The sequence below is a fragment of the Calypte anna genome, chromosome 1 (genome assembly GCF_003957555.1).
Source record: "Calypte anna isolate BGI_N300 chromosome 1, bCalAnn1_v1.p, whole genome shotgun sequence".
NCBI lineage: Eukaryota > Metazoa > Chordata > Aves > Apodiformes > Trochilidae > Calypte > Calypte anna.
In genome coordinates, this window is record NC_044244.1 from 196,321,504 (window position 1) to 196,341,744 (window position 20,241).

Consider the following 20,241-nt stretch of genomic DNA (forward strand, 5'->3'; position numbering starts at 1 on the left):
CCTTCCAACCCAGCCAATTCAATGATTCTATGATTCCATCACTGCATCTTTCCTCCTCCTGGCAAAGTACCAGAACCTTCATGGAGCACTTAAATCCATTCACCCATCTCCCCTGGAAACTGAAATACATCTCTCAGAGGAGCTAAAGCTGCAGGACTCAACCATCTTGGCCCATCTGCAGTCCACCCATAGCTCAAACTCCTCAGCTCAGAGATGCTTCTACATCCATTTATCCCTTCCCTGAAGGCTGCTATTCCCAGCCATTGAAAATCAATGCTAAAGTGGTGCCAAGCTTAAATTGTCCTTATAAATAGCTAATCCACTGCTGAAAATAAAGTGAGGACACCCACAGGAGGCTGCTTGCAAAGCAAAGCTCATCAGCAGTCCCCAAGCAGGGCCCTGGGGGAATGCAGCTCCCTCATTCCCATCAGCAGCTTGCAGGATTTATTTTCAGCCTTTCCCAGTCTTGCTGGGAACAGCTGGGTGGGAGCTGGGAGAGGAGCAAGGAGTAGAGGTCAGAAGAAGGAGGCCAAGGTCCCACCACCTCCTCCCCATCACCTCCATCCCTCTGCACAGATATAGCAAGTGAGCATCACCCCATGCTAACCCAGCTCCCTTGGATTTTTCCTTCATTTAATTAATTTCCTGACACTGGGGCCAGGTTTCCTCCTCAAATCCCTGAATTTTGTGCTTATTTTGGACCCACAAATATCCTCGAGCAACTTCCACTAAGCCTGCTTTTATGAGAGGCAGGAAGACTTCTTCTCTTTGGGGGGAAAAAACCCTTCTCTGGTGGTCATCAAACCTTCCCCAGGGCATCCAGCCACCCAACAAGGACAAGTTGCAAAGTTGTTCTCCAACATTTTATGCTCTGTCACAGTCTGAGTACCCTTGAATCTCTTCCAGGATACCCTGAAAGCAGAGAAAGGTGCTGGAAAAGTGGACTTTGTGGATTGTGAGACTGGTACATTCAAACCTGAAAATAATTTAAATCCCTGAAGTCCAACTGATGGGCAGCAAAGTCAGACTTGCTTCCTTCTGGGTGAGCAAAACAAAATCTCCTCTGGAAAAGGACCCTTGGTGAGGGGCAACTTCCTTGTTGAGATTAGAGAGAGGACTCAGGACACCAGAAGAAACCAAGAAAACCATCCAAAGGGGGAATGGGTTAAAACTTGAAGAGGGGAGATTTGGGTTGGATATTAGGAAAAAAATCTTGAATTTGAGAGTGCTGAGCCCCTGTCCCAGGTTGCCCAAGGAAGCTGTGGCTGCCCCATCCCTGGCAGTGTCTCAGCCCAGGTTGGATGGGGCTTGGAGCAACCTGGGCTGTGGGAGGGGTCCCTGCCCATGGATGGGATTTGGAACTGGAGGAGCTTTTGGGTCCCTTCCAACCCAAACCATTCTCTGATTCTATAAACCTTCCAATCAAAATATTCCAGGGCAGGAAAGTCCTGAGGCCAAGCACTTTCCCAAACTTTCCACCTCCTTATTTATAAATATAGCCAGGATCCTGCCAGTCCTCAAGGACACAGAGAAAGCACAAGACAGGAAGGATCTTCACTGGCATAACAAGTCAGCAGGTTAATGTCTCATCAAGAAGAAGGAAAAAGAGAGAAATGAGAAATTTGCCCAAGGAAATTTGTGGCTGCCCCATCCCTGGCAGCATCTTGCAGAAAGACTGGCAAAATTTTAAAAAGCACTTTGTTTTTTTCCTGCTCTAGGAAACTGAACTTTTCACATGCTGAATTAATTCCTTAGAAGCAGATTGATGTGAGAACATCTCAGCAGTTACAGCTGAGGGATGGTGAGGAAGAAGCCTCCAAGAAAGCTGGGGGAGGGCTTTGGACACAGGGGGGTAGGGAGAGAAGAAGGGAACTGGGTTAAAAGTTGGAGAGAAAGGGGAGATTGAGGTTGGAGATGGGGAAGAAATTCTGGAATTTGAGGGTGGGGAGAGCCTGGAACAGGTTGAGAGAGTTGGGGGTGTTCAGTCTGGAGAAGAGGAGAGGAGGGAAGGAGAAGGAGAAGGAGAAGGAGAAGGAGAAGGAGAAGGAGAAGGAGAAGGAGAAGGAGAAGGAGAAGGAGAAGGAGAAGGAGAAGGAGAAGGAGAAGGAGAAGGAGAAGGAGAAGGAGAAGGAGAAGGAGAAGGAGAAGGAGAAGGAGAAGGAGAAGGAGAAGGAGAAGGAGAAGGAGAAGGAGAAGGAGAAGGAGAAGGAGAAGGAGAAGGAGAAGGAGAAGGAGAAGGAGAAGGAGAAGGAGAAGGAGAAGGAGAAGGAGAAGGAGAAGGAGAAGGAGAAGAAGGTTCTGGGGAGCCCTTGGAGCACCTTCCAGTGCCTGAAGGGGCTCCAGGAAAGCTGGGGAGGGACTTTGGACAAGGGCCTGGAGGGATGGGATGAGGGGGAAGGGTTTCCAGCTGCAAGAGGGGAGATGGAGAGGAGATCTTGGGGAGGGAGAAATTGTTTGGTGTGAGGGTGCTGAGCCCCTGTGCCAGGTTGCCCAAGGAAGCTGTGGCTGCCCCATCCCTGACAGTGTCTCAGCCCAGGTTGGATGGGGCTTGGAGCAACCTGGGCTGTGGGAGGGGTCCCTGCCCATGGATGGGATTTGGAACTGGAGGAGCTGGAAGGTCCCTTCCAACCCAAACCTTTCAGTGATTCTAAGTCAAGACTTCATTCTTTTAATATCATTTCACTTCTCTCATTTGCTAACCTCTGATCTCACACACTTAGGTCTCCAGACATTAAGGATTAAATACCTAAGGAAATAGGAGTACATCAAATTAACCTGAGTTAGTGCAGCTAACCAAGGAGTACAAGTTCCCACTGTCTCTTTTGGAAAGCCAGTTATCTAATTATATTTTAAAAGCCTGTCTCTATCAGCAACTACACAGCTGAGAGGGAAAACATATTTCTTCTGGAAAGCAAGCACAAAACCAGCCTCATTTTCCCCCTTTTTAGAAGAAATTCAGTAAATGTTCTACCTTGATGCTGAGTAAGCACTCTTCAGCAATACCATAAAGATATTTTAAGCTATCAGCACTGGTTTGGTCACAGATCCAAAGCTCTGCACCACACCAGATACCATGCAGAAAATGCACTCAGGCAAAACCAGTACAAGTCCAGGGACAGCCTGGAAAGCCTCTCCTCCCACAGAAAATCCAAGAATCCTCATGGTAGGAAAGAACCTTCAAGATCATCAAGTCCAACCATCAGTCTGACACCACCTTAACCACAAAATCACCTCCTGAAGTGCCACATCTCCCTGGTTTTTTAAATACCCCCAGGGACAGCAACTCCACCACCTCCCTCTTCCAATGCTTCACCACTCTGCCAGTGAAGAATTTTTTTCCTAATGTCCAATTAAACCACGAGCTGATGAAGCATCCAAAGATTTCTCCCTGAGCATCTTCTGAACTGGTAAAGATTTTGCAAGAGTGCTTGCACCCCAGACTGGAAGAACAGTGCTGAACCCAAGTGCTCAGGGAAAAACCCTGGCAAACCCCAAATGATAAAGCTTCCAGTTCTTAGCAAAGCACAGGGTTGGCTACAAAGAACCATGACTAAAAAAATACCCTTTTTCCCCTCTTTTTTTACCATCTGTCTCACCTGCCTCCCTTCCCCCCCCACTTCTCCAGCTGCAGCTCCAGTTCAGTGCTGGATGTTTAAAGCCCCAACCCCCATCTTGCAGATGCTCTGCAGTAAAAACCTTTGACACCTAGAAAGCATTATAAATCATAGGGCCCATTAATCACCCAGTCTGAGCCCATAATCCCAACACAGCCTCGACAGCCAGTGGGTTTTGCAGGCTCCCTCCCACAGGCATTTTGCCTACATCAGGACTAAGCCAGAGATTTACCAGTAGGCAAACATCCTCACCCTGACAGTGTTAGGCTGCAAATTATCAAATGCTGTGGTTTTCCTGGGGTTACAAGGACTTGGGATTTCCCATCCTTCAAAATGAACTAGGAAAAAAAAAAAAAACCTTTCACGTGGAACAAGCAGGAATTTGCAGAGGCCACAGAATCTGCAGTCAATGGCTGAGTATTTCTATTGAAAAATGGATGTGGAGGGAAAACACAACCCAAACCCACTAAGGCTGGACCTGTATTTATGGAATCAACTGTAATTTATAATCTTGACCAGAAGCCTGGCCTTTTGGTCAAGTTGTCATGAATAGAATAACAGAATGGGTTGGGTTGGAAGGGACCTTCCAGCTCCTCCAGTTCCAACCCTGCATGGTCAGGGACCCCTCCCACAGCCCAGGTTGCTCCAAGCCCCATCCAACCTGGCCTTCAATACTTCCAGGGATGAGGCAGCCACAGCTCCTCTGGGAAACCTGAGGCAGTGTCCCATCATCTTCACACAAATAATTTCTTTTGAATATTTAAACTAAATCTCCCTTCTTCCATTTAAAGTGATTCCTCTTCATCCCATCCCTCCAGGCCCTTGTCCAAAGTCCCTCCCCAGCTTTTCTGGAGCCCCTTCAGGCACTGGAAGATGTTCTACAGTCTCCCTGGATCCTTCTCTCCTCCAGACTGAACAATCCCAACTCCCAGAAAGTCTGCAAGAACAGAGCTGCTCCAACCCCCTGAGCATCTCCATGGCCTCCTCTGGACTTGTTCCAACACCTCCATCTCCTTCTTGTACTGGGGATCTCAGAGCTGAACACAGCACTAGAAGGAAGTTCTCCAGAGAGTAGAGGGGCAGAACTCCTTCCCTTGACCTGTTGGTCCCTTTTCTTTTGACAAACTTTCTGGGCTTGCTCCTCCATTCTAGGATCTGGAGGTCTTCTGCAGGCTCACCTGCAGCAAACGATGGCTCCAACACCACCCTTGGCCTGTGGAAGGTTCAGCTCAGCCTTTCTAGGAGCTTTCTGGGTTGCAACAATAGGCAAACTCCTGCCCAGAGAGGTGGGAGATGCCCCATACCTGGTAATATGCCAGGTCAGGTTCTAAGTAACCCTTGAAGATGTCCCTGATGCCTTTCGAGGGCTTGAAGGAAATGAGCTATAAAGATTTCATAGAATCATAGAATCATGGAATTGTCTGGGTTGGAAGGGACCTCAGAGATCCTCAAGTCCAACCCTTGATCCACTCCCCCCGTGGTTCCCAGCCCATGGCACTGAGTGCCACATCCAGTCTCTTTGGAAATATCTCCAGACACGGAGAATCCACCCCTTCCCTGGGCAGCCCATTCCAATGCCTGATCACCCTCTCCAGAAAGAAATGCTTTCCAATCTCCAACCTAAACCTCCCCTGGCACAACTTGAGACCATGGCCTCTTGTCTTGCTGAGAGTTGCCTGGGAAAAGAGACCAACCCCCCCCTGGCTCCAACCTCCTTTCAGGGAGTTGCAGAGAGTGATGAGCTCTCCCCTGAGCCTCCTCTTCTCCAGCCTCAACACCCCCAGCTACCTCAGCCTCTTCTCATAGGGTCTGTGCTTGAGTCCCTTCACCAGCCCACTTGCCTCCTTTGGACCTGCTCCAGCACCTCAAGCTCCTTCCTGAGGGGCTGAGGGGCCCAGAACTGGACACAGGACTCAAGCTGTGGCCTCCCCAGAGCTGAGCACAGGGGCAGAATCCCTTCCCTGGACCTGCTGGCCACGCTCTTCCTCAGCCAGCCCAGGATGCCATTGGCCTTCTTGGCCACCTGGGCACACTGCTGCCTCCTCTTCAGCTTCCTGCCAATCCCAGCTCCCTTTCTGCCACTCTGTGCCCAGCCTGGAGCTCCCCATGGGGTTCTTGTCTTGAACCTCATCCCATTGGGATCAGCCCAACTCTCCAGTCTCTCCAGGTCCCTCTGCAGAGCCCTCCTGCCTTCCAGCTGATCCACACTCCCCCCAGCTTGGGGTCATCTGTGAATTTGCTGATGATGGACTCAATCCCCTCATCTAAATCATCAATAAAGATATTAAACAGAACTGGGCCCAACACTGATCCCTGGGGGACACCACTAGTGACCGGCTGCCAACTGGATCAGCACCATTCACCACCACTCTCTGGGCCCGGCCTGGCCCAGCCAGTTTTTCTTCCCAAACCATTCTGTGATGGGTTAAACCCAGTTTCTGAGATGATCCCTGTCTCTCTACCCCCTTCCAATCAACCACAGGACCAGCCTAAGAGTGGTCTTGCTCCTTCATGAAGACTCTGCCATTCCCAGCTACACCCAATAATTTTTTTTTTTAATTTTTAAATTTTTTTTTTTAGAGTCTGATGCCACCACACCCAGCAGAGGTGATTCCTGTCTAACCCTGCTGACCACAGCCCTGCTTTAGGGAATACACAACCAAGAGCCAAGGAGATAGAGGAGAGAAGAACCAGGATATCACATGGCCCCACAGTGCCCTGATTAAATTCAGCTCAGCCTTGAAGGTCAGCAGCAGTCACAACCTTGGGAAAAACTGGGAGAAATCCTGACTTTGCATCTTCCCCACCTTGGAAGGAAATTTCCACCACTGAAACTCTAAATATAGAGTTTCAGGCAAGATATTTGACTGAGCAAATGGTGGCCATGATCCCAGGAGAACCACCTGAAAACCTCAGACACAAGGAGAGGTTTGCACTCAATCCTCAACCCTAGAGCCAAGAGGAACAGATTTGTCAAGGGATGAGGGAAAAGGCCTGGTTTGGGGCAGGATAAAGGGAATTTTCTGTCTTGGACTTTTGCTTTCAGCTGAGTCTCTTGTAAGCAGCTGCACTGCTGAAATGAACAGCAAGTTTCTCAGGCAGTGGCTGCTGCTGGGACTGATCCCACTCCATGGTTAGAGTTCCAGCTGGAGCCTGGGGTGCAGAACCAGGGACACTGCTCAGCTCTGAGGAACATTTTGCCCTCCAGAAGGAGAAAAGGAGTCAAGAGGTCCCACCTGGAACCCTCCTTTGGGGAGGAAGGGACAAGAGAGATGCCAGAATCGAGCAAACAGAGGATTCCATCCCATCCACCTCATCCTCAGGAGAAATTGGAGGGATCCCCAGGCTCAAACCCCTTCCTGCTTCCCCTTCTTCCCCTCTCCCTCTTTGCTTGGGCATCCTGGGAGGATCCCATCCATTCCTCTGCCTCTGCTCCTGATCCATCCCAGCCTGAATCTGTGTGTTCCTGCCTCCAGCTCCCAACTGCTGCTGACTCCAGGATTCCAGCCTGGATTTTCCCAGGGCTGCCCTGCAGCCTGGGTGGTGACGTGAGAGTTATTGGGGGAAAGGGGGGAGGAACCTGGGATCAATTTTCCTGTGTATTTGTATAGATTTAGTCATTTTTCCTATTTGTCATTCCTGTTTCATTCAAGCTGTGTAGTTCAGTTCCCAACCCATCAGTCTCTCTCCCTTATTCTCTCTCCTTTCTTTATCAGGGAGGGGGATTAATATGGAGCAGCTGTTAATTGGTTTAATTGCCAGGCCAGTGTTAAACCCTGACAGGCTGCAAACACAGACTCAGCCCAATTCTTACTTGGTGACACAACTGCAATGATGACAAAGCTGAAGGAGCTCAGCAAAACCTGCAACAGGACCCAGAGGCTGGGCAGGGTGAGATGCTCAAACTCCTTCCCTCCACAGTCATCCCCCTCCCTGCCTGTCATCAAACAGCCTTAAAGGTTGAATTTAAAGGATATTTAAAGCCTTGAAAATGGGTGAGGTTTACTTTCAGATCCAAGCATTGGGGAAAACAACAACACAAAAAGAAAAAAAAAAAAGAGCAAAAATCAATATTTAATCCAACAATTGGATTTTCCTGCATTTAGCACATCACTCTGACATAATTAGACATATCCAGTCACGTGGATTCAGGTCTGGTTGTGTCCTACATGCAGCATCCAATACCTTAGTGCCCAGTCAAAGCAAATAAAGCTTGAAAAACCTTTTTTTCCATCAAGAACCCTCCAATCCTCAAGCCTGTGGTCATGAACATTAACAAATTGAAACTGTGTGGAAAAAAATATAAAAAAAGCAAATTCATCCATCTTTTAATAGTTGTTTTCAGCAAAGCAAGCAATTTCTGTGCCCAGTGACCTCTGGCTGCCTGGGGATTAGCACTGGAGACCCAGCAAAGTCCCAGCTCTAAAGCCTGGGGTCACACAGATCTCTCACGCCAACGTGGCTGGGATCATCTGCTCAGGTCACCCAAGAGCTTCTGCCAAGTGGGAATTACAAGGGCAGCTCACTATAAAGTGAATTAATACACAGGCACAGCCCAGCAAATCCAGTATGGGAATGGATCACATCCCCTCAATTTGTATGCCACAGAAAGACCCCCAAAAAAAGAAAAAAAAAAGAAAAAAAAAGAAAAAAAAGCCATCAGAAGCATCAGTTCAAGGCCACGTGATGTTTTTAATGGGCCATCATTCATGTTTGACTTCAAGGGAATTACAGATTTTTCAGGGTTGGAAGGGATCTTTAAGATCATCCAGGTCCAACCTTCCTGCAATGGGCAGGGACCCCTCCCACAGCCCAGGTTGCTCCAAGCCCCATCCAACCTGGCCTTAAAAGCTTCCAGGGATGGATGGGGCTTCCACCCCCTCTCTGGACAACCTGTGCCAGGCTCTCACCACCCTCCTGGTGAAGAACTTCTTCCTAACTTCCAATCTCCATCTCCCCTCCTCCAGTTTGAATCCATTCCCCATGTCCTATCCCTCCCTGACATCCTCACAAGTCCCTCCCCAGCTTTCTTGGAGCCCCTTCAGATCTCTGAGCTCTCCTTGAAGCCTTCTTCTCTCCAGACTGAACAACCCCAACTCTCTCAGTGTCCTGACTCCAGAGCTGCTCCAACCCTCTGAGCATCCTCCTGGACCTTCTCTGGACACATCCCACCACTTCCATGTTCTCCTTGGAATAGGGGCTCCAGACCTGGATGCAGAACTCCAGGTGGGGTCTCAGGAGAGTAGAGAAGAGGAGGAGAATCCCCTCCCTCAACTTGCTCCCTTTTCCCTTTCTTATTTTTCTTGCAAAGCCACATCCAACTCCCCATATCCACTCAGCCCAGGCCAGAACCTTGAAACTGGGGGAGCTTCCAGCAATTTGTCACCCTGGTGGCCTCCCTGCTTCCAAAGCCCTAACCCAAGACATCCCCTCCTCCCATGGTGACACAGTTCAGACACCTTGCACTGATTTAATCAGAGGATTAGGAGACGTGAGCTACAACACACCCACTCTGAAAAAAAACCTCAGTGCAGCTCCCCAAGTGATGATGTTGCCTCTTTTTTTTGCTTTTTTTTCTGCTTTTTTCTTGCTTTTTTAAATTCTTTTTTTCTTTTTTCTTTTTTTTTTCCTTCTTTTTGTTTTTTTCCCCCTACTCTGCTCTCCTGAGACCCCACCTGGAGTAAACCCCAAGAGGCTGCAGTGTCCTCCCATCTCTCCCACCACCCCTGCAAACCCTCTGGCCCCATCTCCACGAGTCTTGCTCTAGTAATAGGTCAGAAATCAGTGCCCTCACAGCCACCTACCAAAGCCTTGAAATTTTCCTTCTTATCTTCAGGAACTTCAAGGCATCAAACGTGTCTGCTCTGAGCCTTTCTTCTTCCCCAAGTGGAGCATGGCAAGGCTGAAGTCATCACTTTCCAAATACTTTCTAGGAAAGGCTTGGCTAAACCCCCTGATAACATGTAATGGATTTCCTGGGAAGCACAGGCAGCCTAGACTTCTGTCTGGAATCCAAAGATAAAGGGGAGGAAAAAAAATTATAAAGAAAAATACAAGAGCCACCTCCTCAGGCTGCTGCTGCTGGAGGAAGGACAAGAGAAACATGGATATTTCTGGAATATCAGGAACAGGACAAGCACAGTTTTGTCCTGGCTCCTCTGGGGATCTTTGAAAGGTTTGAAAATCCCTTTTTTTCCTTAAATTTGAGAGCTTGTTACTATATTTCTTCTCCCATCTCCTTCAAGAGCCCCAAGTCCTTTTCCCTACACAGAGAGCATTTGGCCATCAGTCTCCATTGTCACACAAATTAGAGACAAACTTATTATCCAGCCCTGCTGGATGCTGTTAATTCAAGATTATTTTTCACTACAAGCCAGGATTTAAAAAAAAAAATTTAAAAAAGTGGTAGAGGTTCATCCTGACAATATTTTTGATTTACTATTTTGGTTTTGGTGCTTAAGCAGCCACTTCAGGATTAAAAAAAAATTAAAAAGAAGTGGTAAAGGTCCATTCTGACAATATTTTTGATTTACTATTTTGGTTTTGGTGCTTAAGCAGCCACTGCAGGACTTTTTTTTAGGCAAACAACCCACTGACACTGAACAATCCTGACCTCTCCTTCCCCATTTCTACTTGAAGGCAAGAGGATGCAAACAGGGGCTTGGAGGAGGACATGAAAATTGGCAGCTGCTGCATCTGAAAAGGTCCAAGAGCAAACAGGAGGAAGGAAGGGGAAGCCCAACACGATGGGGCCCAACCCCAGAATTTTTCAGCCTGATAATACAATGCATAAAGAAGAAACAGTTGGAGGGAGCACATATGGCAGCTATAACAAGGAAATGCCACAATCTGGATAAAAACCCTGGGGGCCCATCACCCTGGGAAAGTCACAAGGCACTTTTTGTGTAGCCAAGGGGGGGTTGGTCACAAAGAGCTCACACATGGAGCCCTTCAAAGTTCCTGAATCAAACAGTAATGACAAAGTATTGCAAATCCTCTAAGCTGGTGCTGTATGAGCTAATCCATCACCTACAGAAAAGGGCAGCCCTGCTCAGGGGTCACTTATAAAATTACACAGAGCCTGAAGTGGCAGGCAGAGAAATTCAAGCTGTAGAGGACATTAACTGGGAGCCACCAAGTCAGCTGTGACTCCTGGTGACATCAGCCACAGTGTCCTCTGAGATTCTGTCCCTAAATCCTTGCCAATGGGCAGCACTGGGTGCCACCAGGATGCACGTTCACAGGAACTGATGAGATTGTAGAAGGATCTGTGCTAGGCTGATCCAAATTCAAAAACTCATCAGTGGGATTCAAACTTCATTAGTTGGAATGAAGTTCAACCAAGGCATCTCAAAACAACCTGACTTCTGTGCCTCAGTGCATCCAATTACAGAAATAAAAAAAAAAAAACAACAAAAAAAACCCCCAAACCACACCAAACCAGAAAAAACAAACAAACAAACAAAAACCAAAAAAAACCAACCAAAAAAAAACCCACCAAGCTGGCAGAGGGACTTATGCCACTTCACACACAAAGTCACAGAGTCAGAGAATGGTTTGGGCTCAAAGGGACCTTAAAGATCATCCAGTTCCAACCCCTGCATGGGCAGGGACCCCTCCCACAGCCCAGGTTGCTCCAAGCCCCATCCAACCTGGCCTGAGACACTGCCAGGGATGGGGCAGCCACAGCTTCCTTGGGCAACCTGGGACAGGGGCTCAGCACCCTCATACCAAATAATTTCTTCCTAATATCCAATCTCTATATCCCCTTTTTCCATTTGAAATCATTCCTCTCATCCCACCCCTCCATGCCCTTGTCCAAAGTCCCTCCCCAGCTTTCCTGGAGCCCCTTCAGGCACTGGAAGGTGCTCCAAGGGCTCCCCAGAAGCTCCTTCCTTCTCCTTCTCCTTCTCCTTCTCCTTCTCCTTCTCCTTCTCCTTCTCCTTCTCCTTCTCCTTCTCCTTCTCCTTCTCCTTCTCCTTCTCCTTCTCCTTCTCCTTCTCCTTCTCCTTCTCCTTCTCCTTCTCCTTCTCCTTCTCCTTCTCCTTCTCCTTCTCCTTCTCCTTCTCCTTCTCCTTCTCCTTCTCCTTCTCTTCCTCCTTCTCTCTCTTCTCTTCTCTTCTCTTCTCTTCTCTTCTCTTCTCTTCTTCTCTTCTTCTCTTCTCTTCTCTTCTCTTCTCTTCTCTTCTCTTCTCTTCTCTCTTCTCTTCTCTTCTCTTCTCTTCTCTTCTCTTCTCTTCTCTTCTCTTCTTCTTCTCTTCTCTTCTCTTCTCTTCTCTTCTCTTCTCTTCTCTTCTCTTCTTTGTCTCCCCTGAGCCTCCTCTTCTCCAGCCTCAACACCCCCAGCTCCCTCAGCCTCTCCTCACAGCATCTCTGCTGGATCCCTTCACCAGCCCACTTGCCTCCTTTGGACCTGCTCCAGCACCTCAAGCTCCTTCCTGAGGGGCTGAGGGGCCCAGAACTGGACACAGGACTCAAGCTGTGGCCTCACCAGAGCTGAGTACAGGGCCATCACTAGAAGCTGGTGAGCACAAGCATCCAGCACTTCCAGCTCTTGGACCAGGTCCTTGGGCTGCTCCCATTAGCAGCTAAGAGGGATCTCTAGGATAGGAAGGAGACAATGTCTCCTCTTTAAAAAGAGGAGGTTTCTGGCAGGCAGAAGAAAAAATGCAATTGCTGAGGCAGGAAAGCAACTGGGAAGACTTCACACAGGCTTCATTCATGGGTGCATCAGCCCTACAAAGCCACATTGAAAGATGCTGAAAGGGATTATTTTTTAAGGTGAAAAGCAAAACATGAATATTATACCCAAAACCCAACCCTGTAAGCTCACATCTCAATGGCTATCAGTCCTGAGCACCTCCAGAGCTTTCAAAGAAATTCAGTCCTTAGCTTGGTTGGGCATCTCATTAGCTTCAGTCCCACCATTTTTCCAGGTTTATAACAAGGATGTGATTTATTAAATGGTCAGGTTAAGACCTCTAGGACTGGAGCATTGAGAAAGCAGTGGGATTTCTGTACATCCAAGATTTCATCACTAATTTTACTCCCTTCACTCACAAGATCTCAGGGTTTGGTTTGGTTTTTTTTCCCTAGAGATATGGGAGGAAGAAAACAAGTTGTACAAGTATACCATGAAGTGCACCATTCACAGAGAGCTCATGAGGACATCTCCATTTAAACATTTGAGAGGACACTGAAGAATAGAAAACCACAAAGATCTTGTCTGTTCAGTCCCCTGAGATCCAAAGCTGCCAATTTTGGGTTTATTCCCAGTGGTTGATGCCCCTTCCTACTGTACATCCCCTGTACTCAGCGCTGGTTAGGCCACACCTCGAGTACTGTGTCCAGTTCTGGGCCCCTCAGTTTAAGAAGGATGTAGAGGTCCTGGAACAGGTCCAAAGGAGGGCAACCAGGCTGGTGAAGGGACTCGAGCACAGACCCTATGAGGAGAGGCTGAGAGAGCTGGGGCTGTTCAGCCTGAAGAAGAGGAGGCTCAGGGGAGACCTCATTGCTGTCTACAACTACCTGAAAGGAGGCTGTAGCGAGGTGGGAACTGGACTCTTTTCACAGACGACCTTCAACAAGACAAGAGGACACAGTCTTAAGTTGTGCCAGGGGAGGTTTAGGTTAGATATTAGAAAGAATTTCTTCACGGAGAGGGTGATCAGGCTATGGAATGGACTGCCCGGTGAGGTGGTAGATTCTCCGTCCCTGGAGACATTTAAAAAAAGACTGGATGTGGCACTCAGTGCCATGGTCTAGCAACTGCTCAGGTGGGTCAAGGGTTGGACTAGATGATCTCTGAGGTCCCTTCCAACCCGGCTAATTCTATGATTCTATGATTCAAACCAGGCACCTTGTTCTTGGCAAATTTCTGGAGGAAAAGATAGTTTTGCAACCCTGGGGAGCTTCCAAGGAAACCAGGGGGGACAAGAAGAGTTCCCAGGTACATTTTGTCTGCCTTCTACCTCAGAAGGGCTGGAGGTTGGGAATTAAAGATTCAGCTGTATCTGCTAAAGGCAAATGGAAATAGTATTTTATCCTCTTTGGCAAGGAGTTAAATGAGATAAATAAAATACAGATCTCAGGATTTTTCAGTACACAGCAACTGAAAAAAAAAAAAATATCCAAACAAACCACCAAAGCCAGACAGCAAATAAAAGTGGCTTCTTCTGTTTATTGGAAAGATCAAAAAATTATCATCACAATTTTCTCCTCCAGAATCTCTCTTCCCCCACTCCCACCTAGCACCATTTCCCAGGTGTGATATTGGTTGTGGAGAGACAACATATTTTTGGCAGCAGTTATAAACAAACCCCAACCCTCAACAAAACCCTGAACAGATTTCATTTCATGTTTATCCAGTGAAACCCATCCCCATCTCCCACCTGGATACTGACCCCACAACAGCTTTGGGTGGATATTTAAAGATGCTGAAGGCTGCCTTGGACTCTGCCTCAGGAGCAAGGATTATTCTGGTGTTGTAGGACCCAGAATAAATTCATTTTGGAGCTCTGTGTTTGCACACTGCAATTTAACCAGGCTGCTCTCTGTGGTTTTCATGGCTGGAAATCCATCAAGAGGATGGTGATACCTGGGAGCTCCCTTGGAAACTGCCACCTGAACTTCTGACCTTTAAAAGCCCATATGGCAACTAAAAAAAAAGCTGATTTACCCACACTTTGTGTGATGGAGCCTTGTTAAGATGATGCACTGACTTCATAACAACTTCCCTGCTCCAATACCTGATGACCAAGCTGCACTTAAATCAGAAATTGCTTCCTCACACTATGGATGTTACAATGGGCTGAATCACAGCAAGACCAATTTTTTTCTTTTTTACATGCCTTTTCTTGAAAATGACATTAAAAAAATAAATTTAAAAAGGGGATCTTGTCATTACAGCTGAAGGCACACAATAGAAAAAGAAATTTTGCAGCTGTTCAAAATGTAAAAGGGTGACCAAGTGAGCAGGCTGGGAGCCTTCAGCCCTCCTTCTACATTCTCAAAAGGTCAGAGGAAAGCAAGAGATAATTACAATTCCAGCAAGCAGTCTCCAAAAAAAAAACTTAGAACTCAAGCTTACAATTAAAATCCTCATTTTCATGTAAATTTTATATGTGAAGTAGAAAGCCTGATCTGCATACATTTGGGGGAGGAGAGGAATCATAGAATAGGCTGAATCATAGAATCATAGAATAGGCTGGGTTGGAAGGGGCCTCAGAGATCATCGAGTCCAACCCTTGATCAACTACTGCCACAGTCACCAGACTATGGCACTGAGTGCCACATCGAGTCGCTTTTTAAATGTCTCCAGGGACGAAGAGTCCACCACCTCCCCAGGCAGCCCGTTCCAATGTCTGATCACCCTTTCCGTGAAAAAATTCTTTCTAATATCCAATCTGAACTTCCCCCGGCACAACTTGAGACCATGGCCTCTTGTCTTACTGAGAGTTGCCTGGGAAAAGAGACCAACCCCCCCCCTGGCTCCAACCTCCTTTCAGGTAGTTGTAGAGAGTGATGAGGTCTACCCTGAGCCTCCTCTTCTTCAGGCTGAACACCCCCAGCTCTCTCAGCCTCTCCTCATAGGATCTGTGTTCGAGTCCCTTCACCAGCCTGGTTGCCCTCCTTTGGACCTGTTTGAGGACCTCAATATCCTTCTTGAACTGAGGGGCCCAGAACTGAACACAGTACTCAAGGTGTGGCCTTACCAGGGCTGAGTACAGGGGCAGAATCACCGGGACAGCCTGCTCCTGAGCTTTCAAAACTTGCTCTTTGAAGAATGTCCATCCCTCCTTGACCCCTTTGTTTTCAAGGGCTGTTTCCCAGGGTATGCTCTGGACTAGTCTTCTGAACAGGCCAAAATCTGCCCTCAGGAAGTCTAATGTAGAGGTTTTATTGACAACCCCCCTTGTATCCCTGATTATTGAGAACTCTATTATTTCGTGATCACATGAAACTCTGCAGCAGAATTAAAAAAAAAAACCACCAAACAGTCACAGTCATCAGCAGAAGATTTCCAAGATGCAAGGCTGGGTCATAATCCAAAATTCAGGGGAAGATCTTTTTCTTCTAGGAAGTTTGAGCTTTTAAAAAAAAAAATAACCACACTGTGACCTAGACTTAAAAAAAAAACCCTGCTCTTAGAAACCATGCCTCACTTTCCACTAATGGCAGAATATCAACATATAAACCTGTACATGCTCTATTCCTATTCTATGCCAAGATGAGGGATTGGGGTTGTTCAGCCTGGAGAAGAGGAGGCTCCCAGGGGAGCTCAGAGCAACCTTCCAATATCTGAAGGGGCTCCAAGAAAGCTGGGGGAGGGCTTTGGACACAGGAGGGTAGGGAGAGGAGAAGGGAAATGGGTTAAAAGTTGGAGAGAAAGGGGAGATTGAGGTTGGAGATGGGGAAAAAATACTGGAGTTTGAGGGTGCTGAGCCCCTGTCCCAGGTTGCCCAAGGAAGCTGTGGCTGCCCCATCCCTGGCAGTGTCTCAGCCCAGGTTGGATGGGGCTTGGAGCAACCTGGGCTGTGGGAGGGGTCCCTGACCATGGCAGAGGGGTTGGAACCAGATGATCTTGAAGGTCTTTTCAGTCCTTCTCTGGTATCCCAAAAAACTCTCCCACAAGAGCCAGAGAGGTGAAGTGATGCTCATAGCGGTGTCCAGCCAGGAGAAGTTTAACCAAGGACTAATTTGATCCTAGAGTGGTCCCTTACTCCTCTTACACAAATCCCAGACTTCCCACCCATTCTCTGCTGCACTCCAGGAGATGCAAACCTGTCCATCCCAGGAGAATTATCCTGCATTTACACTTCTCCCTCCAAATACATCTCTCATTCCAGCAGTCACACCCACCAGGCACCTTACTGACAAGAGGATGGGAATAGATTCTTCATACCTTGGTTTTCCATAGCCTGTAGCTCATTTTTCAACTAATTTTTGTTTTGCTCCTGCAGTAACTATTTCAGCACTCAACAGATTGGAAGTTGAGGCCTCACATAGACCTTAATAAACTGATTTAGAGACTGGGCATAGAGTTAAGGCAAGCTCAGGTATTTTATACCCAGAAAATTCCTTTCTAGCACTAGAAAAATTCCAAATAGACCTGGAAGGCTGCCACTGATTTTCTACTTTTTTTTTTTCCCTGTAAAATAAATCCATGCAAGCAGAGCCAGCTTTCCCTGCAAAACGAAGTCAATGGCAACTTTTCTGTGGATTTTTAGCTAAGCAGCAATAATATTCTGCTTTGTAAGGCAAACTGAAAAGGGTATTTTAATGACTGACGTTAGCACACACAACACACCCCAAGACATTCCATCCCTCTGTTTTCCTGACAAAGTCATAAAACCCCAACTTGCACCCTCTGCTACGGATGTGCCTGGGTATTTGCTCAAAGGAAACTCCTCCTGGCTTAGTCCCTCACTGACCAGATTGAAAGAGGAGGAAAAACAGCCCAAACATTTCTACTTTCTGAAAGGAAATTTGTTTTAAGCTGCACAAACACAAGCCATGGCTTTTCAGGTCTCCTGGGAGCTCCCAGCCAAGCTGCCCCACCACCAATTGATGCAATTCAGGACCAGGAGAGATTTTTGGCAGAGGATTTGCCACTCAGAAGTGTTTTCTCCTTAACAGCCTCTTTTCTAGAAGAGAAGCAATCCACAGCCAGGAAGATCCCTGGTCAGAGACTTAAAAACAAAACAGAGCAGTTGTCACCAGAGCAAAACTAAGCCCTGAAAAAGCAGCAAAAGAATCTCCTGGGATCACTGGCAGAAGAAACAAGGTTTCAGTTTTGGGGTTTTGGGGTGTTTTTTTCTAAAGTACACACACACAAAATAATCCTAGATAACACAAAGGCACAGAACTGTAATACACAGAAACCATTCCCTGGACAATGCAATAGGGCAGCTTTGACACCTATTTTTTTATATTTCTCCCCATCAAACCCCACAAGAAACCATCTCCCAGCCCCAAATGGCAGTGAAGGATTGAGTCCAGCCCTGCTGTCTGGATTCCTTCCTCTTAAAAACTGCAGTTATCCAGGGGAGAGAAAGTCCTCTCTAAAGTTGCCCCATTTCTCCCCAGCTGCTTCTCACCTCCAATCGCCTTTCCCTACTCCCAAACTCCTTCTCACATACACAGAGACCCCACAAAAATACAGATCCTATACATTGAGCCCAAAAAACAGTAAGACACAGAACAAGGAGCAAACCAGAAGGCTCCTCCAGCACCAAAAAGAAAATATGGACAGAACTGGCCCAACTCATCCAACCCTTGGAGAATTTCTGACCGCCGATGTCAACCCCACGTTGGGACCTTCTCACAAACCTCCAAGCCATGGTGCTGGTGGTTTCCATGGTCCACCCAAGCCACCAGCAACCAAATAATCCAATATTTTCAACCATCCTTAAGCCAGAATCACCAGGAAAAGGTAATGGGGTCAGGTACCAACCTTGGTGGTGTCATCGTGTGAGCGCTGGTAGCGTTTCCAGCGGCAGCCGTAGATCCCGGTCAGACAGGACAGACACAGCTGTGGCTCATAGTACTGCAGGGGTTGGTGTTTAACCATGCTCCTTCCAGCCCCTCAGGAGAGAGGTATCAGAAATCCATCAGGTCCTGGGAGCACCCTTGAGCAAGAAAAGAAAAGAGAAAGAAAAAAAAAAAAAAAAAGGAAAATTCAACCCACCGAGCAATATTTCAATACATTAAGAAGCAATTTAATAATTAACCATGTCCTCTGGCTATTTGGAGAGGAGGAATGATAATCAGATCTATTCCCATTCCCTGCCAACATCTCCGGCTTGTTACTCAACAAGGCTGGGAAGTTTAATTAGTTTGCAAGTTTTATTTCCTCCTGTAGTTTCTCCCACACCTCTAAAAAACAAATGTATTTGCAGGAGTTCTCAGCAAGAGGAGCCACACGAGGACAAGAGCAGGAGACAGATTCTTTCCAGCTCAGATGATCAGATTTTAATGAAAGACTGAAACGTCAAAAACCCAAACCCTCTGCAAGCACAACCTTAAAATTGAGTCAGAGACCTCTGTGAAGCTGAAACCCAACCAAGCTGAATCAGATTATCTCGAGCATCCTATGGAGTCTGCAAAATAGTCCCAGACAAGGAGCTGACACCTCTGTGCATGCTGGAAAAAGCAGATATTGCTCCCTCCCAACATGGATCTCAGGGATGCAGAGCTGCTTTGCAGCCTTCACCCAGGAGAAAAATCCCCTTTCCACCCAGGATTCACTCCCAAAGGATCTGGCTGCCTCCAGCACAGCTGCTCCACTTGCCAGGCGTGGGAACATCATTTTTTTTTGAGGGAAAATCCTCCTCTTTTTTGATTACATGCTTTGTGCGTCACAGGGTTGGGTTTTTTTGGGTTTTTTTTTATGTTTTAATATATATATTTAGATGCTGGCTTTTGTCTCTGGTGAGATTCCTATCAAGAACAGACTGAGGAATCGTGCAGCTCTTACTCATTCAGAGTCAGGGGATGGGAACCTCAAAGCAAATGTTTGCCAGGCTGGTGCTGTGGTGCTGCTGCTCTCAGTTGTACTTTACTCACCCCAGAGGTTCCTGGTGCACAAGCCCAGAGCCCCAACCCCACAGATTTCTGGGGTATGGATCACATCAGGTGATGCTCAATAGCAACTGAGCTACAAAGTGCTTGGCTCCCTTTCCCCAGAATATGATATCCCAGAGTCACAGATTTTTTTAGGTTGGAAGGGATGTTAAAGGTCATCTCAATCCAACTTCTCTACAATGGGCAGGGACCCCTCCCACAGCCCAGGTTGCTCCAAGCCCCATCCAGCCTGGGCTGAGACACTGCCAGGGATGGGGCAGCCACAGCTTCCTTGGGCAACCTGGGACAGGGGCTCAGCACCCTCACCCCAAACAATTTCTTCCAAATGTCTCATCTCCCCTCTTGCAGTTTAAAACCATCACCCCTCATCCTATCACTACACACCTGTCCTGGTTTGGGGCAGGATAAAGGGAATTTTCTGCCTTGGACTTCTGCTTTCAGCTGAGTCTCTTGTAAGCAGCTGCACTGCTGAAATGAACAGCAAGTTTCTCAGGCAGTGGCTGCTGCTGGGACTGATCCCACTCCATGGTTAGAGTTCCAGCTGGAGCCTGGGGTGCAGAACCAGGGACACTGCTCAGCTCTGAGGAACATTTTGCCCTCCAGAAGGAGAAAAGAAGAAAAGTCTCTCCCCAGCTTTCCTGGAGCCCCTTCAGGCACTGGAAGATGCTCTAAGGTCTGTCCAGAGCTTCTCTTCTCCAAGGTGAACAACACCAACTCTCGGATTGGCTCCAGAGCAAAGGTGCTCCAGCCCTCTGATCCTCTTTGTGGCCTCCTCTGGACTCATGTGGGTTGTAAGAAAATCACACTTTCTCTAGAGAAAACATTTCATTTCCTTCTACACAGCATCCCCCATGCTCAGCCCACACAAAAATCTGATACGAGCAGCAACACCCTCCCTGGCACCAGCAAAGCATGGCAGTGCTAAAGGAGGTGACCTAGCCACCTAAAAGCCTTTCATTGCCATCTCCCATGGAAAGAAGCCTCAAAAATGGGGCTGACCCTATTTTTCATTCTACTCAGTGCATATGGGAATGCTGCAGGG

General features: G+C 47.5%; 1 protein-coding gene across 2 annotated transcripts in view; it reads right to left on the bottom strand.

The window, feature by feature from the left end:
- GDPD5 (glycerophosphodiester phosphodiesterase domain containing 5) overlaps positions 1-20,241 on the bottom strand; it is a 224,318-nt gene that overhangs the window by 130,840 nt on the left and 73,237 nt on the right. For both annotated transcript variants that reach the window (XM_030469058.1, XM_030469059.1), the window contains exon 2: positions 18,070-18,244. In XM_030469058.1, the coding sequence (XP_030324918.1) occupies positions 18,070-18,186 (117 nt within the window). In that variant the 5' untranslated portion in view covers positions 18,187-18,244. The remainder of the gene's footprint in view (positions 1-18,069; positions 18,245-20,241) is intronic.